Source organism: Xyrauchen texanus, chromosome 6 (assembly GCF_025860055.1).
Source record: "Xyrauchen texanus isolate HMW12.3.18 chromosome 6, RBS_HiC_50CHRs, whole genome shotgun sequence".
NCBI lineage: Eukaryota > Metazoa > Chordata > Actinopteri > Cypriniformes > Catostomidae > Xyrauchen > Xyrauchen texanus.
The window spans coordinates 8,817,190-8,842,948 of NC_068281.1; the positions used below are offsets into that span (position 1 = coordinate 8,817,190).

The 25,759-nt window shown below is 37.9% G+C and overlaps 2 protein-coding genes across 4 annotated transcripts in view; both read left to right on the forward strand.

Moving 5' to 3' along the window:
- The window catches only part of capn10 (calpain 10), a 139,720-nt gene that overhangs the window by 1,837 nt on the left and 112,124 nt on the right, over positions 1-25,759 (forward strand). Inside the window, exons 4-13 of one of the 2 annotated variants that reach the window (XR_007970784.1) lie at positions 1,346-1,542; positions 1,636-1,868; positions 7,140-7,281; positions 7,756-7,922; positions 8,050-8,282; positions 9,133-9,332; positions 9,642-9,885; positions 10,054-10,250; positions 10,729-10,774; positions 11,316-12,249. Coding sequence is in view for 1 of the 2 variants with exons in the window: in XM_052129162.1 (XP_051985122.1) it covers positions 1,346-1,542; positions 1,636-1,868; positions 7,140-7,281; positions 7,756-7,922; positions 8,050-8,282; positions 9,133-9,332; positions 9,642-9,885; positions 10,054-10,250; positions 10,729-10,774; positions 11,316-11,363 (1,707 nt within the window). In the remaining variant the exon portion in view is untranslated. Of the gene's footprint in view, positions 1-1,345; positions 1,543-1,635; positions 1,869-7,139; positions 7,282-7,755; positions 7,923-8,049; positions 8,283-9,132; positions 9,333-9,641; positions 9,886-10,053; positions 10,251-10,728; positions 10,775-11,315; positions 13,203-25,759 lie in introns of those variants that run through there. The other variant, XM_052129162.1, reaches the window with a different exon arrangement.
- On the forward strand, positions 14,805-23,253 carry eif4e2 (eukaryotic translation initiation factor 4E family member 2). Of its 2 annotated transcripts, none has more exons than XM_052129172.1 (8): positions 14,805-14,910; positions 17,938-18,049; positions 18,171-18,305; positions 18,475-18,579; positions 18,808-18,960; positions 21,345-21,481; positions 21,981-22,055; positions 22,240-23,253. In XM_052129172.1, the coding sequence occupies exons 1-7, from the start codon at positions 14,891-14,893 to the stop codon at positions 22,027-22,029; spliced, it is 711 nt and encodes a 236-aa protein (XP_051985132.1). In that variant the 5' UTR covers positions 14,805-14,890; the 3' UTR covers positions 22,030-22,055; positions 22,240-23,253. The 2 variants fall into 2 exon arrangements, with proteins under 2 accessions (XP_051985132.1, XP_051985133.1); XM_052129173.1 differs by having other exon boundaries at positions 22,299-23,253.

A 25,759-nucleotide genomic window follows, 5' to 3' on the forward strand; every position in this document is an offset into this window, starting at 1 on the left:
TCACTTGCCTGAAATGTTTCTCATGATCTTAAAAATCTTTTGATCTTAAGGTGTATGCTTAAATGTTTGAAATTAGTTTGTATACAAAAATATGATTGTGCCAACAAATAATTACAAAACTAAAATGTAATAAAAAATTTTTTTTTAAATGGGTGACTTGGACCAAATAATTAAGAAAAGCAGCCACTAAGTGCCCAACATAGATGGGAACTCCTTCAATACTGTTTAAAAATCATACCAGGGTGATACCTCAAGAAGTTGCTTGAGAAAATGTCAAGAGTACATTTCTGCAAAATCTAGGCGAAGTGTGGCCAAGATGCTAAAATATAACATTATCTCTAGGCCCTGAGAATTTGCCACTGTATTTGTTTTATTTATGTACATTCGTTTAATTTGCCCACCCAAATTTTTCAGGAGACATTGCCTCCCTTGCCTACTCTGAGAAATTGCAGCTGGTAAACATATACTTATATATAACCTATAAAAATGTGTCTAATTAATATGTAAAAAAAAAACTAAAAAAACCTGAACATTATAATATGCACATATTTATATAATTAAAATAAATTATGACTTACCAATTTCTTGCAAGTTCTTTGAGACAAAGTATAGAGTAAATATATTTATGATGAGTTTGTTGTAATGTATCATGTACCGTAATTTAATCTCGGTTAATCACAGAAAACTGTGCAATTAATTAGTTTTAAGATTTTTAATTGATTCGCAGCCCTAAATGCCTGTGCCATGTATAGGCCAAACATCAGTATCAGTCAATAAAGTAATTATCTGCACTATTAAACATTGGTTGAAATACAGCCGATAATCAGAGCTGGGGATTTGCTGTCAGAAGGGTGTGGAAAACCATGCTGGAGGATTTGCCCACAACTTGTGATGTGTTTAAAAGAAAATGTCTCTTGTGTGGAATTACTTTGAATCAGGAAACAATTTTCATTTGAATTGGGTTGAATATCACAAGGTGGAACTACCATTAAAACCTAGAACACAACAAATTTGATTACTTACCTTAAAGCTTGACACAGCAAGGAATATGATGAGTTTGTTAAAGCTGAAGCCGAAGCGGAAGCTGCTTCAGTCAAAAAGGGTCAAACTTCATAATTCAGTTAATCTGATTCTGAGTTTAAGGAATAGGTCACACAAAAATTTTAATTCTCTAATCATTTACTCACTCGAATGCAAATTAATAATGTGTTTTGTTTATAACTGAGACTCGTTACTGTGAAACATAAGACTTCAAGAATAAAGATATTTTTAAAATTTCATTTGAAATTGTGTTATTAAATATCAGTGATTTGAAACAAGGTAATGTATGTGTGTTTGTCACCAGGTATTTCCACATAAACAGATTTTGTGGGATGACAACGGTTACAGTGGAGATTTCCGGTTCCGGTTCTGGCAGAACGGGCACTGGATAGAGGTACGAGTGGATGACCGTCTGCCCTGTATCAAAGACACTCTCTGCTTCTCACGGTGCCAGAGCCCGAGGGCATTCTGGGTGGCATTGTTGGAGAAAGCATATGCCAAGTAAGTGTCTACTTAACCTCTGTACCCCTCCCCCTTCTCTGAGTATAAAATATGATGGTAATGTGAGAAGCTGTTTACCATTTTTCATGCAAGGTTACATGGTTCATATGAGCGTTTGTGGGCGGGGCAAGTATGTGAGGCCATGGTGGGCATGAGTGGAGCCATAGCGGTACGATGGAGTCTGAAAGGGGTGAAGTTGCCACAGCACCAAAGCAACAGCCAGATTCAAGACGTGCCTAATGGTAATGGCATGAACCTATCGCAACTCTCGCTGGAGCTGAAGGAGCAATGTGCCATCAGCTGCTGTGTCCACAGCGCCCCTACAGGTGAGATAGAAAAAAACAATGGTAGTTTGTCACTGTGCTTGACACAGTGTTGGGTAACATTACTTTTAAAAGTAACTTGTTAGAATATTGTGTTACTCCTTAAAAACGTAACTTAATTAAAAAGTTATTTTTTATGGAAAGTAAAGCATTACGTTCATTTTGCTTTACTTTTTCTCACAGCCACTCTCTCTTCTGCTATGCTATGCATTCCATACAAATAAGCCATGCATTGCAAACAAGAGACATTACAGGTCATGCTAACTACTGTACAAAACTCATGTCAAAACAGAATAGTATACAAACAGATATTTAGAAAGTAGGTCTTCACGTCATATTTATAATAAAGAATCAATAGAATGAATATCCATGATTTGTTTTTCCATCAACATTGCAGCCAGTATGAATAATTAAGAATAATCACTGTCTTACCTAAAGCAGCAAAGTCAAACACTTGAACCTGCATCATATATGCCATCATGTGCTGTGCCCATTGACAATGCCAGAGTCAACTTAAGATGTTTTTTTAAAAGTCAGGATAAAATTCAGTGGGTATTGCCAGCCTAACATGTTCAAGGTGTGTGTCTGAAAGTAAAAGCAAATTTTTCACTTAATTCATGTCAGTGCACACTTGTTTTGAGTTAATCCACGGTGCGTACTGTGGACAGCCTACTGCAAAGGCGCATGTTGATACAACTTAATTGGAATCATTTTTAATGCTACCAAAATGTCATAAAAACGGTTTGTTTCATGAATCAAACTACTTGTTTATCATAAAACAAAAATTTAGAATATTTTTAGAAACTAAGACATTTTCTCAGCATACACAATCGATTTAGAATGTTGCTTGCAGTCACTGATCCAGAGTCAGCTATTCTCATCCCATTCTCCCAGTTACAGGGAGCTGTAACACGGAGCAGTTCGGCTGCATAACTCAGTGAATTCAGCAAGTATTTCACCCTGTTTATTATGTCATGGCCAGTGGAAGACTAGTCTTATAATCCATCTGCCTAAATGCATTTACTGATTTTTTTAATGCAGTGTGTATTAACACATGAATCAATCGCATTTCACTCAACCGAGTATTTACCTCATATAACGCTAAAATAGGAAATGCGTGTTAGCAAGTTGATTGTTAATGTGTGTATCTAAAAGGTGATAGGCTATTTAACCTCCAAGGCAGGACTTCCTCTCTACATCTATTGACTGTTGGGTGGTAGAGCTTTTTGGTTGGGTGATCCAATTTATCCCATTCATTTAAATAGTAGTGACTCGTCTTTGCTAAATAGTCTCTGGCCTCACACTCTATAGAACTACAATGACAATCATGCATTACGTCGTCTCCCCAAAGTTTGCACAATTTTATTCCTGATTTCTCACAATACAGGGACAGTAGTGGTGTACAAAAGCAACTTTTATTTATTTTATAAATATTTTATTTACTTTATTTAAGAAGTAACTCAGATATTATGGTAAAAAATAAATATTACAAGTTATCTGATTACATAGTACACTTTAGCATATTAGCATACACTGCAGACAGACAGGCCTTTGGTAATGAGAAAAGACTGCTGCTTTTAAAAACATGCTGAAGTGATTACCAATTTTTTTTACAACAATAGTTCCTTGAATTTGTGGTTAGCAACTTTCCAACTGCCAGAATTATAGAGGAAGTATTTAGAGGAAATTATATCTTCCTTATGGCAGTTTCCCATATAGCAGGGTTTTTTTTTAAGCTAATGCACTGCACTGTTTTTTATTTTTTATGTTTTTAGTATTTATTTATAAGTCATTATTATTTATCTATAAAGTCACATTATATTAATATGCAACAATAACTTGCTACATCATTTTCCAGAATTAGTCCAGAAACCGAGTTCAAACGCACCACCAAGATCAATCATTGTGAACTTTCTTCAGTTTTTGGTGAAAAAGTTTGTTTTGAAGCAGGCCTGGCAGGGCGCATAAAGGTGCAAGGCACCATGCTGTCATTTGATCACAACTACGCCGTGGAAATGCTCCAGAAACTACTCTGGAATAAAAAATACTGAAAGGAAGGAAGAGTCGGTTTTAGACGCCCTTCAAACGCTAGATGGCCAACAGTGGATTGGTCAGGAGTGGGCCTACATTGGATAATGAAGATGGAAATGTGGCAGATCCTGAAGGTGACTCTATGGAGAAGCAATTAGATCGGTGTATGGCCTGGCAACGTGTTGGAGGCAATAGCTTGGAGAGAACTCAGCAAGTGAGAGAAAGGCTCCAGGAATTCGGGTGGCGGAGGACAAGTCTCAGTTGCCTACATTTCTGAGACTGTCAATCCACGCATTTTATCACTTGGCTCACTGTGCATGACACTCACAGCATGTGGAGGCTCATGCTACACTCCGCAATCCACACACATCTTACCACTTGCCCCATTGAGGGCAAGAACCACTAATCGCCACCACGAGGAGGTTACCCCATGTGACTATACCCTCCCTAGCAAACAGGCCAATTTGGTTGCTTAGGAGACCTGGCTGTAGTCACTCAGCACGCTCCGGATTCAAACTCGCGACTCCAGGGGTGGTAGTCAGCGTCAATACTCGCTGAGCTACGCAGGCCCCCCTAAATCCTCTATTGTTAAGATCTTTTAATTGGACTCTTGAAGATGGCCTCCTTCCATCACGGAAGGAGGCCATCATAACTATAATTTCTAAAGAAGGTAAAAAAATAAAGAATGCTGTGGCTCATATAGGCCAATTCCAGCTATTAATGTAGATTACAAGTTATTCACCTCAAATATATGCAAAAGATTTGAAATGTTTTACCTGACTTAATTAACGAGGATCAGACAGGCTTTATTAAAAACCGTCAGACCCAGTATAACATTAGAAAAACATTACATATTATTGAATATATTCAAGAAAAAGATACAAGTGTGGCACTTTTGAGCCTTGACGTAGAAAAAGCATTTGATAGTTTTAATTGGAATTTTCTTTGTCAAGTGTTTGAATTTGGTTTGAATAAAAAAATCAATTAAGTATATTAAAACAATCTATCAGTAGCCTACTGCTAGAATCAAGGTGAATGACGATTTATCGGCCACATGTAGTCTTGGCAGGGGAACACAGCAGGGCTGGTTTTTGATCCCTACTTTTTTGCTCTCTATATTGAGCCTTTGGCTCAAGTGATTTCTCAAAATAAGGACTTGAGAGGGATAAGGATTAGAGATAGAAGAACATATTATTGGACTGTTTGCAGAAGATATTATAGTCTATCTTAAAGAACCGGATAACACTTTTCCAATTCTAATGAATCTAGTAGAGGAATTAACTGCATATAAATGAAATGTTTCAAAATCTCAGGTCAACTCCTTTAAAGAGGCCCTATTATGCTTTTTGTGATTTTACCTTTCCTTTAGTGTGTAATATAGCTGTTTGTGCATGTATAAGGTCTACAAAGTTACAAAGCACAAAGTCCATGCAAAAGGGTGTTATTCTCTCCCACAGACAACACTGCTCAAGAAATACAAGAAACGGCTGGATTTTAGTCCAGACATTTCTTCTGTAAAGTATCTACATCACTATGTAACACGTTTGCATAATGGCCTAAGGGCTACTTTGGCCCGCCCTCAAACAATCGTAGTTATAGCCGTGTCCAGGATGAGTGGTTAGTGTCACCATGTCGAGAAGATGTTGTTTTCTTCACTGCGAAAGCAAAACCTCTTTGTTTTTACTTGCAAAGGCAGACGAATTGAAGAATACATTTTTTAATTATTATAATTATTTAGCAGTACAACCACAACCAATGCTGGATTTTCAGGATGGTTACTCCTGAAAGATGGTGCAGTTCCCACTTTGTTGAGACAATCTGGCGCTTCAGGATCACAAACTATATATGTTTGATTATTGGTGGATTTATCTGCTACCGAGAGTTCAAAAGCGGAGTTTTGTGTTGTAGCTACGGTGTACACCCAGCGCACAGCTGTAGGCCTCTGCTAACCTGCTAGCTTAAGTTATTGTGTTGAAATAGATTTGCTAATCAGCTGCGGGCCCACTTTTACCTACAATAGTGTAGAATTATGCAGACTTTTTTTCGTTCTAAATATCATGAATACTGATCAAGTGTGGAGATGGATTTATTTTTACAAACGATAATTTTACATATGCAATCCACGGTAGTGCTCAGCTAACTTGCTATTTAATTTTATTGTTTTGGTAAGGGTTTACTATTCCGCTGTGGTCCTGCTTTTACCTAAAACTGTAACAAAATGGTCGATCTCAAGAGTCTTATATAATTATATAATTACAAGCTGTAATGTTACAGCCGATATCCACAGTAGTTTACGACTAACTTGCTCAATAACTCTCTAATACACCCGGTAATATCCAACCGGGAGTAAGCCTCTGTTCTCCGTTCATATCTCTGGCAACAAAAGTTTGGCTACACCCATTCCAGCAAAAGATGACTAACTTAGATGCACTATGTGTCTTTTACCAGAAGCTTTGTTAGGTTCACCATAATCAACATTGTACTTGTAAGAAAGCTACAAAATGAAAACTTACCACTGTGAAGCGTCCTGCTCAAGTCGTGCTTGCGAAGGTGGTTCAGGTCGATCAGCTTGTTCTTTTAAACTTTCATTATTTGTTTCATTACGGACTCAAACTGGTACAAAAACTGACAACACTGTTACCATAGTTACAATTGGGTTTACAGTTGCTCAGGAAGCCTGAAACTCAGTTATGGTAGGGGCATTACATTTCCAACACACGCTCTACGTGGTTGACCAATCAGAGCAGACTGGGCTTTTCGGAAAGGGGGGCTTTAAAGAGACAGGAGATAATTCAGAGTGTTTGAGCCAGAGGATTAGAAAAGGTTTAGCAGAAATGTACAGTATGAGATAATGTGTTTTTTTTTTTTTTTTTTTTTTACTTTAAAGCATATGTAAAGCATATTATTCAAGTAGACCCCCAAAACAAAATGATAAACCTGTAAATTAGCATAATATGAGCTCTTTAATTACTCTCCTTCACAACTAATTAGACAAACATACAACGTAAAATGGGATGCCAAATCAATCAAATCTGACATTACCTCTGACATTAACGTTTTAAGTGTAAACTTTTTTCACGATATGGCACCCCCCTTTGGACCCACCGGCTGGTCCATTGAGTTTATTGCTAATCCTGTTTGAACATTCTAGAGCAGTAAACATGGATTCACTGTAGGTAACTGATTTGATTCCAAATCAGTAATGGGTTTGTTCTTTCTTTCTCTCTATATATATCTCTGAAGGTGTCCCAGAGCTTGGCCAGTTCCACGCCATGAGTGTGATGGAATGGACAAATGTGACAACGACAACTGGAGAACAAGTTCAACTGATCAGGATACGAAACCCCTGGGGGAGGAAGAGCTGGAGCGGAGCATGGAAGGAGAGGTATAGGGTGGAAGATTCACAAATTGGTCAACTACTGATGTATTTTCTAGTGTTCTTTTTGTGCTAAATGCCTTGTATTCCAACACGTCTGTATCATAAAAGGAATAGATTCAACAGTACTCTGTCCCTTGAAAATAATACTAGAACTGTTACTCACCATGACCAGAACCGTTCGACCTGATGGTGGAAAAGTGCTTTTTCTTTCTTCTGCAGAACACAATAGGAGATATTTTAATAAATATCCAGGTCTGTCTTTTCAAGACAATAAGAGTGGATTGTGATTACCGATCCTAAGATACAAAAAAGGAAGCTTATGTTTATGTCTGTTTTCATTATTGTGAATCTTCTACATCTGGGCATGCTGATTTGAACATATTAACATTATATCATGTTCATCATTCTAAGTGCACCTTTTCTACTTGGGTTTGTAGTAATTACAGAGTTTTATGTCTATCTCTCTCTCTCTCTCTCCAGTGGATCAGGGTGGACTTCTTTGGAGCCCTCCTGTGCTCAGTCTCTACTGGGCCGCACGGCAGTGGGGGAATTCTGGATGGACGAGGCAGAATTCCAGCAGGAATTTGATGAGGTCACAGTGGGTTATCCAGTCAGTGATTCAGGACACCTCCAGAGCATCTACACTGGTATTCATTAGATCATTTACATTACAGGACCTGTCTCATAAATTGATTATCTACTAATATAAATTTGATGCAAGTTTAATAATAAAGGAATGTGTTTAGTGTGACTGTGTCATTTTCCTTCATGTAGGAAGTTTTCTAACCCATAGCCACCAGATTGGTGGCCGCTGGGTCAAAGGTCACTCTTCAGGTGGTTGCCGTAACAACAGCACTTTTAGCAGCAATCCTAAGTACTGGTTGAAAGTGTGTGAGAAGGGAGAAGTCTTGCTGTCATTGCTGCAGTATGCACTTACTGAACCGCCAGCAGAAGGCAGCGTTCAGCAGCATCCACACCTCCAGGCCATTGCACTACATGTATGGAAGGTTAGATAATCTCAAAACGAATCTTACGGTTATAAAATTATTTTCTCTGGTAATTGATATTATGCTATAAATGCTTTCAATTGAACCTAATTTGTATTGAATCCAGATCATTAGATTGTGTTTGGACATATGCAAATGTGTTTATGTATTTACCTCTAATTTGTGTGTATGCGTGAGATCATGTTTAACCCTTTAAGCTTGGATGGGCAAATATTTATCAAAATATTAATAACTACAGCCTTGACCAAAACAAAAAGGTATTGTTTTAAAGCTAAGAAACTTTACTTTACAACGCATGTAATCAGTATGACTAAATTGCTGCAATTGCTTTGAAAATTTCAGACAAATCAGAAGTGTTTGGTTTTGATAATTTATTTATAATTTTGGACTATATGTTACACAAATCTTTAGTAATTTTTGTGTTTGCATGTGTTATTAGATCTTGTGTAAAATTATTCTGTTTTATTTGTTTGGAGAGGCTTTTGGACACTTGAAGACATTTTGGGAAAATAGGATAATTATTTTTGTAATGCTATAACTTTTTATCGCTTTATTGTAAGAAAATAAAGTTATTTTTGGCTTAAGTTTGTTTTTTTGTTTGTTCTGTTTTTTTGGATTCTTCAGCAGTTTCTTAGGCTGAAAGTCTTGAAATGTATATCATTAAAAACTTTGAAAATTATTATTTAAAATGATACCAAACGCTTGACCTTTTTTTAAAATTATTATTATTAGTTTTTTGTCGAGTTATAAGCCTATATTTTGGGTATGCCACTGAAAAAGGAAATCTTTAAAAACACCCTCAGAAATTACAGGGTTAAAGTTCTTTACACACTTTTTGTTTATGTCATAGGTGGAGAAGAAACACTTTAACCTGATGCAGACGTTGAACAAGCCACCACTTGTATCACACACACATGCGTATGATCGAGAAGTGGTTGTACACACTCAGCTGAGTCCTGGGTTTTACCTGCTGGTGCCCAGTACCTTCCTGCAGGGAGCTGAGGGCCGATTCCTCTTAAGAGTTAATTCTTCCTGTCCTACCTCCCTCAGGTGACAGCACAAATACATACTCATAATAATAGATTTAAAATAATTCAAATCGATTGTAAATGAGATGGCTGGTGGAGTTCAGGGTGCCCACTTGTCAGTACAAAATAGCTAACACAATTAAATTCTGCATTTAAATGTAGTTGTCGCTCCTGAAATTTTGCTGTCTGTCCGTGGCCAGCTTGTAAACAGTACTTTAATATAGTGTGTGCCTGTGACTTCTTAACGTGATAAGTCGTAAACCATCCCTTCCATGCTTTTGTCCTGACAAAGTGAAATCTCCTTGTTTAAAAATAGTTTCTGTCTTTCCAGTGTGATGAATTTGACGAATCCTCCCCAGCAATGCTCAGAGGGAGAGTGGGAAACCATCAGTTCTCATGGCTGTTGGACTGTCGGCTTGAATGCAGGAGGAGGCCGGAACTTCCCCACACATGGACAGAACCCCCACATGCCACTTAGTGTGACATATGACCCTGGCGGTAACAACGTTAGGGTCACCCTACGTCAAAACAGGCTCGAAGATGCCCTCCATGCCATCGGCTTCCATATTTATAAGGTCAGAAATTATACATGGACGTAACATCATGAGTATCTAGACATCTTAAAAACACAGAGAACTTCAGTAGCTCTGCTGTTTCAATTGCTCTGTCCGAAACCTAATGAAAGTTTTGTCATAAAATGCCTTTAGAATTTTATAACATGTAATGTGACTGTGTGTGTCTAGGTACCTGATGGTGGCTCTCACTCCTTGTTAACCCCCGGTGCCATGTCTCCGGTGGTTAGCTGTATACCTCATGCCCACTCCCAGGAGGTCAGTGTGTTCTGCCGTCTGCAGAAGGGCGAGTATTTCGTAATTCCCTCCACCTACCAGCCAGAACTCAGCGCACAATTTACACTTACCCTTTCGCTCAGGATGCATCGGTAAACACAACACATCATTGTACTAACAGCTCAGCATTTTTTCAAATATATATTTTGTACTATATATATATATATATATATATATATATACACATACATCCTCCTGTAAATAATGTATGCTGTAAATTGGTCAATTCAAATGGTCATGAATTGTCAATTCAATTAAAATGCACTTAAAATCTAATAATTGGAAAGACTGGTAAAATTTTACTTTCATGTTAAGAATTTGGTACTAGCTAACACAGGCCTACAGTTCAACTAATTTGTTTTCATTGGAAAACACATTGGTTTCACTACGTTTAAGCCTTTCATGCATGCTAGAACGGCGTTTTCCTCAACCGAAAACAAAACATTTAAAAAAGCTCTCCATTACCACACACTTTGAAATAGAGTTTTCAAATGAACAAGATCAGTGTGGATATGTCCTAAATATTTGGGTTCTGATATAGTAAAGTACTAAAGCTGTCCATCTCCACAGAAAATCAATGCAGTGTCACGAGCATCTTGGACGTGCCGTTCAGGAGGTAACTATCTTTCAACTCTTATGTTCAGATGATATTATGGTTTGCACAGCCTTCATGGTGTCTGAACTCTCCTATAATAAAGTAAATATTATTTTTACTGTTATATACTGCATTGTTGTACTACTGTATAGTGTCATCATACCATTTATGTAATGGACAGATCTGTGTTTGTTCTGAGTTCGGTGAATTGTTCTGTATCGAAAGTTACCACCCACCTTGTTGTGAAGCATTGCAGACTTTTGAGTGATAGGTTAGGCTTAGCAGGTGGCAGATATTCCCTGGGTAATACAGTTTGTTACCCATAATTAAATTGGTCACTCAATCACCCAGAAGTTGACAAAATGATCTTCTAGCAGATATACACATTTGCAAACACCAATATTTTATTCAGATATGGTCACTAACTATTCATGCATTCATACTTAATCTCTCTTGTTTGATTTTGTTAAATCACAATACTGCAAGCAGTTTCAGGGCAAGTAATGTACCATAAGGGTTTGTAAGATGCCCCTCTCTTTTTCCTCTTTCTCTCCTCCCACAGGTCTCCTGTATATCTGTGATGAGAAGAAAGTCTGGGCAAGGGGATTAGTTGCCCATGCTGATGTGTGTTGAAGGTCTTCACCTCCAATCGTAGGACAGGAGTCTCCGAAGTGTTACAAACAGTGTAGCCATTTAAAACCTCATCCACTGAGCTGATCTCTCACAACAACCACTGAAGCTGCCATACAGCTTCAGCCAGGCCCAGCAAGCCCAACAGAGACATGACTCAGCAGAGAGACACACGCCCATAGAGTGATACACTTGAACAGAATCTGCCCAGACTCCAAGAGACAGAAACAGCAAAGAGAGAATAGAACAGAGATAAGAGAAAATGCAAACAACCAAGAGAGAACCAAAAAAAATAAAAAATAAATACCATTGATGATTGAAATATGTCAACCAGTTGAGATTCAGCTGTATAATGGGTGTTATAATTTAGGCTATGTACATCTGAGAGCGAGAGAAAAAATATTGTATCGAGGGGTGTTGTTAGGCACAATGCAAAGTGGAGTTTTGTTGTCGCAACTTGTGCATTAATATATAATTTAACCAACTGAATTTATCACTACTGTTTAAAGGTTTGGAATCACATATTTGTATGTTTTTGAAAGAAAATGTGTATTTCTTACGATTTATCAAGAATTACAGTTTAGACACTTATAGTATTAATGGTTAAATGGCTATTTCTACTCATATAAATGCAGTATTCTTCATAATTTCTGTTTACCCAAGAATCCTCAACTTACAGCTGTTAGCACATTACAATGATTTCTCAATGATTAGGTGACACTGTATTTTGTTAGTAATAACTGCTGAAAATGTTGCTTTGCCATTTTGGGCAAAAATTTTATTTTTAAATAAATAAGAAATATATATTTAAACTAGGGCTGTCGATTTAACGCACCCGAGACACTACACAAGCATGTCTGACGCAGGTGTAAATTGACGGGTTCTCAAACAAGCCCTCATAATAAATCTCCAACTGATTGACAAATTCACTTGTGAAATGGATTGTTGTGAACTGTATGCCAATGATTGACTTATGTTCAATAATATAGTAGTAAACAATACATTACATTCTAAAGCCGCTTTTTGTATTGTCAATGATTAACTCTTCTGCTACAAGAATGTAATGCATTTTAATTATCTGAATATTTGTTTTTATTTTATTTATCTAATTTTTAAATATTTAAAGATAACTATGTATCATTATTTCATCATTATATATTTACATATATTGACAGCGATTATACAAGCGATTGACAGCCCTAATTTAAACATCTATTTCAAACAGTGATAAAGTTTTTGGCAGTTGCTGATCAATGTTATGCATCCTTGGTGAACAGAAGCATCAACTTATTTCAAGAACAAAAATGTATTGGTGATTCCAATCTTTTAAATGGTAGTGCATTCGGCCATGCTTGTGTGTATTTTATATCGACAAAAAATGTGTCAAGTCTTTTGTTACATAATGTAAAGCAGTTTTTGCTCTCGTTTTTTATGAATAACTTTGTCCTTTGATTTGCGTCCAAAAGGATGAACTGGGTGAAGGAAAGCAGATGGGGGTAATACTGGCCCAGAGAAAGATTGAAAGACAAGGATTGAATAAGTGGGAGGGTACGCGGCTCTACTGAAGCTCTAACACTCTCTGAAGTATGCCACAGAGTTGGGGCTCATCACGCAGTCACTGCCCTGTCGGCCTCTTTTAGTGCTAATAGCCTGTGTGACAGTCCGAAAGGCCCATTAAGGCCACACTAGTGACGAACTTGCAGCGTCACTGCACACCCTGTCCCAGCCAGCACATGGTGCTGCCACACAATGATTCACTGTGTGAAACAAATATACTGCTGTGATATACTTCTCCCTGTGTTCCTGTCTGTTATATAGGTACCACACATTAAATTAATTTGAATTTAAATCTTGTAATCCTACTTTATTTGAAAGCTTTTCAACCTTGTACACTGACCACCTTAGTTTCTGCCGAAATAACAAAGTACTTCAGTAAAACTGTAGTAATTTGGTTAGCAACACAGTAACAAAGAATCTGAACACTTCTTATGTTTGAATGAGGTTTATTAATTGATTATGCTTTATTATGACTCCATGGAATATTTATACTGTGAAACATTGCATGCCATAGGACCATCGTGAGCTGGGAAACAGTTACAGCACCTACCACTAAAATATACACTCTCTCTTTTACATATAGTAGGGTCCACATGTGAAAATGCTTTTATTTTTCAGGTTTAATACAAAAAAGTATCATTGCAGATTATGTCAGCATTACAAAGTTAGTAAACTGGCATAGACTCCTCGAATTTGTGTAAAAGAGCCCATATTATGTTAATTTACAGGTTCAAAATTTTATTTTTGTGGTCTACTAGAATATGTTTACATGATTTAATGTTCAAAAAACACTTTATTTTTCTCATACTGTACATTTTCTTTTCCCCCACTCTTCATACTCCATCTGAAACGTTCTGATTTACCTCCTGTCTCTTTAAAGCCCCACTTTCCGAAAAGTCCGGTCTGCTCTGATTGGTCAACCATGTAGAGCGTCTGTCGGAAATGTAACGCCCCTACCATAACTGAGTTTCAGCTACTGATTCTTCCTGAGCAGCTGTAAACACTACTGTAACTATGGTAACAGTGCCCTTGGTTTTTGTCATACTAGTTCAAGCCAGAGTCCATTAATGAATGAAATAATGAAAGTTTGGAAGAACAAACTGATCAACCTGGACCACCTTCGCAAACACTACTTGAGCAGGATGTTTCACAGCGGTAAGTTTTCATTTTGTAGCTTTCTTACAAGTACAATGTTGATTATTGTGAACCTAACAAAGCTTCAATAAAAGACATGTAGTGCATCTAAGTTAGTCATCTTTTGCTGGAATGGGTGTAGCCGAACTTTTGTTGCCAGAAATATTAACGGAGAACAGAGGCTTACTCCCGGTTGGACATTACCGGCGGTAATAGAGAGTTATTGAGCAAGTTAGCCGTGGACTACTGTGGATATCGTCTGTAACATTACAGCTTGTAATTATATAAGACTCTTGAGATCGACCATTTTGTTACAGTTTTAGGTAAAAGCAGGCCCACAACTGAATAGTAAACCCTTACCAAAACAATAACATTACATAACAAGTTAGCTGATTCACCAGCGGGAGGCGGAGTGATTTTCGGCGGAAACACTGCAGGGGAGCGTAAAGTTTCCCTGCGAAGATTCCGCCCGCTGACTCCTGTATATCGACAGCGAAGGTAGAGGGCAGAGGGAAATTGTGAGGAAATGGTGTTTGTGCACCTGTTTTTATAGCAGAGAGTTTAGTGCTAAAACAGGCGGGGCTCAAACACCATAGCCAATATTAGAATATTGGCGTTATTGTAGAGGTTTCAACTAGGTCGTGTATAAAGGCACTGCCCATATGCGTAACCACGCAATGTCAAGTGTACTGAGTCCTAAGGGAAATTCAGTTAAAGACGTGCGCGTCGCCACAACTGGTGCGCGCCGCCGTTGCTGCGGAATTGACAGGGCTGCGGTCGGCGCAAGAGCAGAACCCAACACCTACCTAGAAGATAATGAACAACAAATTTGACGCGTGAGTAATCAAAACGGCGCTGCACGTTAGCGGGGATTTCTAATGCGAGTCTGCAATCGCATGCATTTCAAGCTTCCCTTTAACGCGGAGAGAGAGAGGGAAAGAGGTGTGTCTACTAGCTTTGGCATGAGCTGGGAGGTCACCATGTTTTAGTTGCATGATTGGACCTTTACCTTGCTGCGTCCAGATAAATTGGATTTGAATGCATGCGGTTAATGCAACTAGCAAATACCCCGTCAGAAGCGCCAGATCTCAAGGCGCAGGGCCTCCAGACCGAGGACGGATCACCGGGTTGAGCATGTGTCTGAGCGGGTGCAGGTGCTCTGCGACCCGGGCAGACACTCTTTCTGCCGGAGCATGACATGTGGCACTTAAGGCTGATTGTAAACATGCGTGGATTTGTATATTAGTTAAACACGTCTGTTTATTAGGCATGTTAATATAAATGTAAAGTAGATAGTCCTATGTTACATAACCTGTGTTGTTCCTTATACAGTATGTTTGCAAGCAATGCACAACCACTGTCAATTGAAAGCACAGGGTCAAATAAGGTAATGTGCAAACTCAGACTGGGCCTCTGTCCTATTTGTAATCCAGTTAGTCACATACGACTATTCTAATCAAGCCTCAACAATATTGTCACACAGTAATGTCACCACTAAAATTTGATTTGAAAATGAGTTACCTCTTTCAACTACTTCACATTATATTATATATTAAGAAATTAAAACAGCAGTCTGTTTGGACATATACCATGGCATTTGAAGTGCCTTGGAAACCTTGTACCTACCACGGTACCTTGTAAATAAATACCATTGTATTTTACTATGGTAATAATTAGTAAACCATGTTATTACCATCTAATAACATCGTTGTACCCAGGTACTGACACAGGAATGTTTTTGCTTGTTTTTATCTAATTTGTTATTGGAATACAAATTATTGTATTTTTTGGATGGAAGTATGTCGACCGATATTGTATTTTGCTGATACCGATTAAAGGTGGTGGAAAAGGCAGATGACCAATTACAGTTTTTCTCAGTCGCTTTGGTAAATTTCTCGAATCCCCCTCGACATTTGCAAAACAGTAAGTGCATTTCTCAAAACAATTCGTACAAATAGCAAAACACCATGGATTACCTGCAAAAGCCAGTCTCTTGCTCAAAATCCTTAGTTCATCTCTCAAAAGTAAATATCTGTGTAAATGAACATGTCAGTGCTATACTTTCCATCTCCATGCTGAGAAAAATTCCTCAATGGGGTTAAGGAATGGGGAGTAGGGTGAGAGGAACTCCATCAGCATCCTGTTGTGGGCCGCAAACCATTGCCTGATGATGTTGGTGCAATGGAAACTGACATTGTCCCAAACTATCACGTACTTTGGCAGGTCATCTCCAATTTGACCCCTCTCTTGTTCAGGGATGAGATCCCTGTAGAGAGTGTCTAAAAAGGTGACAAGCCGCTTTGTCTATCTCTGAGAGTGGTGTGCTAACGCATATTCCCATTATTGGGCCATAGAAGACGCTTTGTCTATCTCTGAGAATGGTGTGCTAACGCATATTCCCATATATGGCCCAATAATGGGAATATGCATTAGCACACCATTTTCAGAGATAGCAGCACCCATGTTTATGTTCCCGCCCCGTTGGCCTGGCACAATGATATTTCGACCACGCCTTCTGCGTTTCGTTAGGTTGAAGCCAGCCTCATCCATGTTGAAGAAGCTGTGCGGTGGTTCACTTGCTTCTAGTTCCATTATACGCTATATCCAGAAGACACCAAATGAGTTTTGGCTGCACCCTTCGACCAGCCTCGGCCATTGTAAGCCCATGACTGAGAACGTGGTCTACAAGTGTGGCTCTTATCTCATCAGGAATGCGCATATGTCCTCGGCCTCTTCTGCCTCTTCCTCTGTTTTGCCTCCCAACTCCTCCGCCACGCAGCCTCACTCCTCTTCCTCTTCTTCTTCTCTCTGGCTGTTGACCCAGTCCAATTCCTTGTCCTTCCATTGTCAGACATTGTAACATTGTGTTGTGCTCCGGCTATATATACTTGCCAGTTGATGGTTCATGAGATGCACCTTCGTTAGAGAAAGTCAAGATTCACCTGGGAGCAATTTGCCAATTCAGGACAGATTTAGAAAAAAAGTCTAATGGAAATGTATAGAAATATGCTTGACATATTATGGCAACTTGTTCAACCATTTAGCATGTAAAGACTTATGCTATAAACGAATACCTAAATGTTGTGGGGGGTGAGACTATTCAACAGAGACCCATTATAATACATTTTGATCAACTAGTCATAAGCAATTGATAATGTAGGAAACAGCAGAGAATTGTACATAATCATTTGTATGGATGTACCAAAGCATTTGCAACTTGTTCAAAGAAATGAAAAACTGCTTTTTTGATGTGCACAAGTGACACAATGATGTGAAGATTGAACAGGTAGTTTTGAGAATTTCAATTCTGATCTGAGAAATGTACCAAAGCGACTGAGAAAACTGTAATTAGCTTATACATTTTTTTTTAATTGCTTATAGAATGTTAAAATAGTTTTTTTAGTCTTTCCTTACTATAACTGGTGCAGACATAGAGGCTACGTGAGTCTAAATTGAATATAAAATCCCAAATGCAATTTATTGTTTACTAAATTCCATACATTTTGCATAACATGGGACTTTTAACTATAATCAAGCCCAAAATACATCTGGACTCTTATTTTGAAATAACGGAGACTTGGCTCCATTACAAGCTCTATATTCAAGTAATCAATAAATTAAGCTTTTATAGGCAATATATATACTATATGAAGGATTTTGTGCTGGCCACAGAGGAACAATATCGCCATAGATTTTTGCAGATAACCAATAGTTCCAAAAAGCAACTATCTGTACCGATTAATAACACCGATATAATAACACCGATATATTCGCCTACCTCTAGTTGGAAGACACTGTATGTGTACTTTCCATGGTGATAAATAAGTTATTGTGGCTATGTGGAATTCTGTCTCCCTTTTAAGCCTGAAAGATGATGACAGCGGAGACCATGACCAGGACAACAGCTCACCGAATGACGGGGAGACGGACAGAAATGACGAAGATGACAAGGATTCAAACACTACCAAGAGAAAGGTGTGTTGGATGGATGGATGGATGGATGGATAGATAGAGAAAAAAGGATACATGTCAGGCATAAATCAAATGGATCCAAATCGTGTGTGATACACTTTGTTTTTGTGTGTGTATGCTGCAGGCAGTGGTCCCAGGGGCTGGTGAACACCCTCTTCAGTACAACTACACGTTCTGGTATTCTCGTCGCACACCGGGACGACCAGCCAGCACACAGAGCTACGAACAGAACATCAAACAGATTGGCAGCTTTGCTTCGGTACCTACAGATAAACTCATGAACACAAACGAACATTGACGGAGATATATTTATTTAGACATGTACCACACATTCATATACATGCACAGTGGGGTTTAAAGTTAGATTTCCTTGCCATAGGTCATTTGGTCACTTGATTGATAGCTCAACAGCTGTCTTGTAATTGTAGGTGGAGCAGTTCTGGCGTTTTTATAGTCACATGATCAGACCAGGTGATCTGACTGGCCACAGTGATTTCCACCTGTTTAAGGAAGGAATCAAGCCCATGTGGGAGGTGAGTGCTGCATGATGTAATGCTGCTTATTAAAGTATTATATTTTAATAAGTAGCTTTAATTTAATCAGTTATAGTTAAAAAAGCAAAGGTCAAATGTATTGTTCCCAGATTATATGTTCAGATTATATGACAGTTTTCTTCTTTAAAAAAACTGTATTTATCTTCATACTCTCTAATCTCCACTCATTGCATGTTCCATAAATTTTCACTCGCTTTCTTTTTTTAGGATGATGCCAATAAGAGTGGAGGTAAATGGATCATTCGGCTGCGTAAAGGCCTGGCATCACGTTGCTGGGAAAATCTGATCTTGGCCATGCTGGGGGAGCAGTTCATGGTTGGCGAGGAGATCTGTGGGGCCGTCGTGTCTGTTCGTTTCCAGGTGCTGTTGCGCAATTACTTTAATTGGCATTATCTTCATATTTTTGTCATTAGCCCCTTTTATACAGATCCTAGGCAACATGTCGCTAATACAGGATTGGTCAGAAACGTTTTTAAGGCAGGGCTTAGCGAAGGGTCAATTGGCCTACCTACTAAAAAAAATGAAATAAATACACAGACAAGGTAAAACAATGCTTTTCAAAAGGTGCATTTTCTTTTTTTTTTTATCCATACTGTAGTGGATTAGGTGTTTAGGGTCATTGTCCTTCTGCATTACCAAACTTCTACTGACCTTCAGCTGGTGCACAGACCTTGTCCTGTGGTATATCTTGATAAACTTGTGAATGAATTTTTTCCTCGATGATGGGAAGTGGTCCAGACCCTGAAGCAGCAAAGCAGCCCCAAATTATGATGCTTCCTCCACCATATTTCACCGTTAGGATGATGTTTTCATGTTGGTATGTGGGGCCCTTTTTTACCCCATACATAGTGCTGCGTGATCTTCCCAAACAATTCATCCTTAGCTTCGTCAGTCCACAAAAGATTTAGCCAGTAGTGTTGTGGAGTGTCAACATGGTTTTTGGCCAACTTCAGGCACTCAGCAATGTTTTATTGGAAAGCAGAGGCTTCCTTCATGGTGTCCTGCCATTGACACCATGCCTGTTTAATGTTTTCTGTAGAGTAGACTCATGAACAGAGAGGTTAACCAGTTCCAATGATTCCTTCAAGTCTTTAGCTGTCACTCTGTGGTTATTTTTTTAACCTCACTGAGCATTCTGCTGTGCTCTTTGAGTCATCTTGGCTGGTCGGCCACTTCTAGGAAAGTAGCCACTGTAATAAATATTCTCCATTTATAGACAGTTTGTCTAGCTGTGGACAGATGAACATCTAAACTCTTTGAGATAACTTTTTAACCATTTCCAGCTATATGCAAAGCAACCATTCTTGATCGTAGGTCTTCTGTGATCTCTTTTTTTTTTAGGCCTGGTCCACTTCAGCAGATGCTTCTTGTGAATAACAAACTCAAAATGTTTGAGTGCTTTTTATAAGTCAAGGTAGCTCGAACCCACACCTCATTAATTGGATGTCAGGTTTGCCAACTCTTGACTCTAATTAGCTTTTGTTGACTGCATTAGCCTACATAACAATAATGTATTGGACCTATATTTACAATATAAATGTTAATCCTTAAATTTGAAAAAATAAAAATCAGAAATAAATCCAGACTTTATTTTCACACAGTGACGTGAATGAGAAAATGTTTAATGGTAAATGACAGCCATCTGTTTTTAAAACAGCAGTCTAACATGAAACTGTTACCAGGGGCACCTGCAGGGTTTAATCGGAGGGTACGCACTGAAATCTACCTAATAAACCTTATATCTAGGGGGGTGCATGCTCCCCTGGGAGATTTTTTTTTTGTTGCAAAAAACAACACCAAAGCGTTCAACTCTGGTGACTTTGAGATAAGCATTTGTTTTATTTTCTTGAGTATGAGTTACATTCATGTAACTATTGGCTAAAGCATTTCTTCCAGTAACCGGTCAGACAGATGCGTTTTCGTGCTAAAAAAGCAAAACGCACCACAACAAATAGAGCCAAACGCAGATGTCTCGAGACGCGTTTTTATCAGTTGAAGAAGTTCTTTTTAACTTCACGCAGCATCTAAAAATGTAGCGCTCCCATGAGAGATGCTAAAAACACAGTGAAACGTGATGCAGTTGTCAAAAGACATCTATCTAGTGAATTCAGTTTGAACAGCCCCTTGTTCACATGCAACAGCACTAGCTGAAGTTTCTCAAAGTTACCACTCAAAAAGACTTTTCCCAATTCACTGAAAATAACTGAAAATAATGATTCATTCTCAAATTGTTCATTGCTAGTTCTTTTAAACAGCCAACAGAAATACGGGATACATTTCATGATTGGTGAAATATTCTGAGAGCAAATGTTTCTCAGGTCAATCGGAGTGCTACAGCTGTAGGTGCCACTGACTGTTATATCTCTTTTCTGCATACAAACTTTCTCCTTCGCATGATAAATACGTCATCACTACAACACACACCGTTCACGGTATCAGCTCTGCCTTCATTCATACAGACACATTCCGGGATTGATCCCGGCAATATTACCAGGGTCTGATCCCAGGAACACATTTTCTGTAACTCCGGCTCTTGCTTGCGTTTACACAGAAGGATCCTCTGCCATTATCCCGGGAAAATCGCGGGATCAGAGCCCAGTGTGAATGAGGTTATTGAGTCTCAGAGCCGAAATGAGTTTTAAGGCATTACCTAAAAAAAACTAAAAACATTTTATTTAGCTGTGGATGTGCAATGATATTTCTTCTTAATAAAAAAATAAAAATATCTGTGCTTTTGTTTAAAGGAGGATATCATTTCTATCTGGAATAAGACAGCCAGTGACCAGGCCACCACTGCACGCATTAGAGACACTTTACGCAGAGTTCTCAATCTGCCTCCAAATACCATTATGGAGTATAAAACACACACCGACAGCATCAAGTGAGTTATTGAACACTATAGAACACATATCAAGTTTGTTATGGGTTTATATGACAAAACAATAGATATTTTGTTGAAAATTAAGACAAAAAGTGTTTGGACACTTTCTGGTTGTCAGAATTGGTGAAACATGTCAACAGTTAGTGTCATGAACTGCACTAGTGGTTACTCTTCTAGGACACCTGTTTGGACTTTGTGAACATTGGGACTCTTTGGTTAGAAGTTTTAATTTAATACAGTTAGTTCTGAGAAAAGGTCTAGCATAATTTGTTTGCAGATGCCACATTGAAATTAGTTAGAAATTTTGCATCTAATGCAATGACATTCATACATTTGTTTTTGTGTGTCCAAAAGTGTCCAAATGCTTACTGTTGGCAAATAATGGATGTTTAAATTTCAACAAAGTAGAAAAGCTTATTTATTTATGTGTAGGATTGTTATATTTGACCGTGCTTATAAATATGGGAAATATTTGATGTGTGTGTGTGTGGTCTTTCAGAGCTTGGGAGGATTTCCATGGTCTTGTAAATGCAAGTGGAGGCCGCTAGATTTTCATTCTGAGAGTGTGTGATAGGTAAAAACTCATACGACTACACTCACAAACAAACTCACACACTTTAACACATTCTGTAATCACACTTACTGGACCAGCTCAGTTCATACTTAATACTTACTACTCCATATTTATTTTTATCACTGGCTAACAGTTACTTTTCCCACCCATTTCTATATTTTTGGGTTCATTCTCCCACTGAAAGGGACGTGTCCAAGGACGATAACCTGATAATTGATTTTCTGTTTTAAAACAAACAAAAAGTGACATCATGAAAATGGTCTTCATGAGACATTTTACTGTGGACGACTTCTGGATTCAGTTGTTTATCATCCGAACACATCACCTGAAAGCTGTCATAGAAGAGGCAGGAACCAAATCATCTAAATGCAAAAGAATGTTTTCTGCTGAGCCAATGGGCTGAGATATCAGAGAGAAATGGAGGAAGCCAGTGGGACCACATAGTTCAGCCACTGTGACATGAACTAATGGCTGGGATCTGCCAACAGTTGTTCTGAAGTTTTAACATGGCCTTGTGTAGTAGTCACATTTACCTGAATTAGCATCTGAATAACAAAAAAAGGGCAGAAAGACAGAATATGTTTAGGTCACACTGATGGGACAATTTTACTAGTGCAGTATTTTAGCTACAGTGTTAATTGTTTTAACTTAGAACTGTTGTACAAAAAAAGAATTATATTTCTAAACCTATTTGGAGAGATCTATAATGGAAACGTTTTATTTCTCCTGAGTTGAGAGAGTGAAAACCCAAAGGACAATGCCCTCCCTGGGGTGGGCATGGTGGGTACCAAGCTGCCTGATTCACTGTGCCTGGCCTGTAGGCCTTCGCCTCTGGCAAAACGGATCACTGATTTTTAAAATCACTCAACATCCTGGTATTCTGATGGGGAAGGGATACTGGAGGTATCAGAGTGGCATCATTGCTCCAGTGTTCTTTCAAGAGAAGAACCCCAAGCTCTGGTCTAGAATCATTTGAAACCACTCAAACATAATTCACAGATATGAATGCTAACATTGATCTGGAGTTAATGGGGGCTGAATGGGCTCTAGTATCAACACATACTTTATATTGCCTGAAATTCAGTGCTGGACAAAGTTGTATTTGAGGTATATAAACAGGGAAATGGAAAGTTGGTTTGTAATTAAGATTGATCATAGCAATAAATGTTGATTATGCATCTGCTGCTAATTTCCAACTGTGGTGTGACTGTTTTGTTGGTAGTATAACTTTAAAAAAGCACAAATCTGGTTACAGTGAGGCACTTACAATGGCAGTGATTGGGGCCAATTCTTGGAGGGTTTAAAGGCAGAATTGTAAAGCTTATAATTTTATAAAAGCACTTTAATTCTTCTGTTAAAACTCATGTATTATTTGAGCTGTAAATTAGTTTAAATTTTCGTTTAAGGGCTTGTTGACATTACATTGTCATTGCAACAAAGTTTACAAATTGGTTATAACTTTAAACAGAAACGGTTAGTAAGTTAAAACAATGTTTATGTCTTGTGTCTATACTTTTGAAACAGTGAGTATTTTCACATTCAAAAATTGGCCCCCATTCACTTCCATTGTAAGTGCTTCAATGGAACCAAGATTAACATTTTTATTTCTTTTTTTTTAAGAAAAGGAGGGATGAGTATAAATACATTTTGTGGTGACCAACACTATGCCACGTGCTGTCGATTGAGCTTACCTTCTAATGAATCTGGAATATTCCTTTAATATTTATATAAATGTTGAAGGGAAAGGATATATGGTCACTTTACAGTAAGGTTATTTTCAGAAACATTAGTAAATGCTTGAGGTTTAATACTGTTCAGTAAGTTAGTTTATATACATTTACAACTGTTTATTAGTTCATCTTTGTTTATAATGCTTAAACTACAATTCAAATATGCAACTGTAATGCTGAAAAATGAACTAGTATATATTGCAATTAAGAATAACCAAGAATAATAAGTGCTGGAAAGGTGTTGTTCATTGTTAGTTCAAGTTAACCAATGTAGTTAATGAATGCAACATTTATGTAAGGTGTTACTGAATATGTCTTCGGTCCTGTGACAACATTTGTTTAAAGTTTTTCATCATTTTTAATAATCCTTTACCTTCTAGTTTATGTAAAATGGTCCTGGTGTGTTACATGAGTTTTTAAAAGTGCAAATATTGTATGTAGTCTCTCAACTAATGTGAGGCCATAAAATATGCATGTATAATTATTATTAAAAAAAAAAATTGCAAATTGTGGTTACAAATATTTTTAGATGGAGTGTATCATGTCACACCCCAGGACAACTTTCCAAAAAAGTATTTTGGAAAGTTAACTACCCACTAAAACGAAATTTACTGATGCAACCTGGTATTGAATCTGCAATACTGAATTGAATCTATCCAGTAAATATCCTTCAAGAAATAATTCCTTTATTTTTGTAGCCTAAATTAAAATACAAAGGATCATTTGTTATATATCTAGAAATACATACCAAAAGTGTGTGTTGAACATACAATTAATACTACATTTATGCATTTGGCAGATGCTTTTATCCAAAGCGACTTACAGTGCACTTATTACACACTGTAAAAAAAATCCCCTTAAAAAAACGGTAATATTCCGGCAGCTGGGGTGCCAGAAAAAAACCGTAAAATTACAGAAAATAACCAACACGTAAAATTACAGTAATTTTCCTTTATTTAAATCCCGTAAAAAAGCGGTAAAATTCTGGCAGCTGGGGTGCCAGAAAAAACCCGTAAAATTACAGAAAATAACCAACACGTAAAATTACAGTAATTTTCCTTTATTCAAAAAACTGTTTTTACATACATTTTTCTGTATTTTCTTGAGCTCTCACACATCCTTTTTAATGTTTAATTCAACAATATACCAATATAACCATTAGTATAACTCAATACACAGTTTTTACATACAAATTTCTGTATTTTCTTGAGCTCACACACATCCTTTTTAATGTTTAATTCAACAATATACCAATATAACCATTAGTATAACTCGGTCTAATTCATAACTACAACAATACACCAATATAAAAATTTGTCAACAGATAGATTAGAAAAAATAATAATAATTAAACACTCATATAGTCACTTCCAAAGGTTTTACTCCATCCATTCATAGTCCGCAATTTTGTTGATCAGTGAAAGCACCTTTGGACTGACTGCCAGTTGCTTTCTTGATGTGCTCTTTTCTACTTTTGATCCCTTCTCTGGGTTGATCTTGAAAAGGCATCTGTCGAATAAAAAAAGAAAAAAAAAAGAAATCTCTGTAAAATATGCTCTTAATATATTAGCAATAAAAGTAGCAGAATAGTGGGAATTTGCACAGGGGATGTGGACATTGGCAACAAAGATGTGCATGTGAGAGAGACTATGTTGTGAGTGTATGTGTATGTTGAGAGCGTAGTGAGGATGCGTGAGAGAGTGAGTATGAGGATGTGTGTGAGAGTGAGCGTATGTGTGTGAGAGTGAGCGAGCGTATGTGTGTGAGAGTGAGTGGCGTATGTGTGTGAGAGTGAGTGTGATGATGCGTGTGAGAGTGAGTGTGAGGATGCGTGTGAGAGTGAGTGTGAGGATGCGTGAGAGTGAGTGTGAGGATGCGTGTGAGAGTGAGTGTGAGGATGCGTGTGAGAGAGTGTATGAGGATGCGTGTGAGAGAGTGTATGTGAGGATGCGTGTGAGAGAGTGAATGTGAGCA

Excerpts from the sequence above, each read along its gene's own strand:
- eif4e2 (XM_052129172.1), top strand. The coding sequence starts at position 14,891 with ATGAACAACAAATTTGACGC. Across the intron at positions 18,306-18,474 it reads AGATTGGCAGCTTTGCTTCG|GTGGAGCAGTTCTGGCGTTT; the intron begins GTACCTACAGAT and ends TTGTAATTGTAG. Across the intron at positions 21,482-21,980 it reads ACACACACCGACAGCATCAA|AGCTTGGGAGGATTTCCATG; the intron begins GTGAGTTATTGA and ends GTGGTCTTTCAG.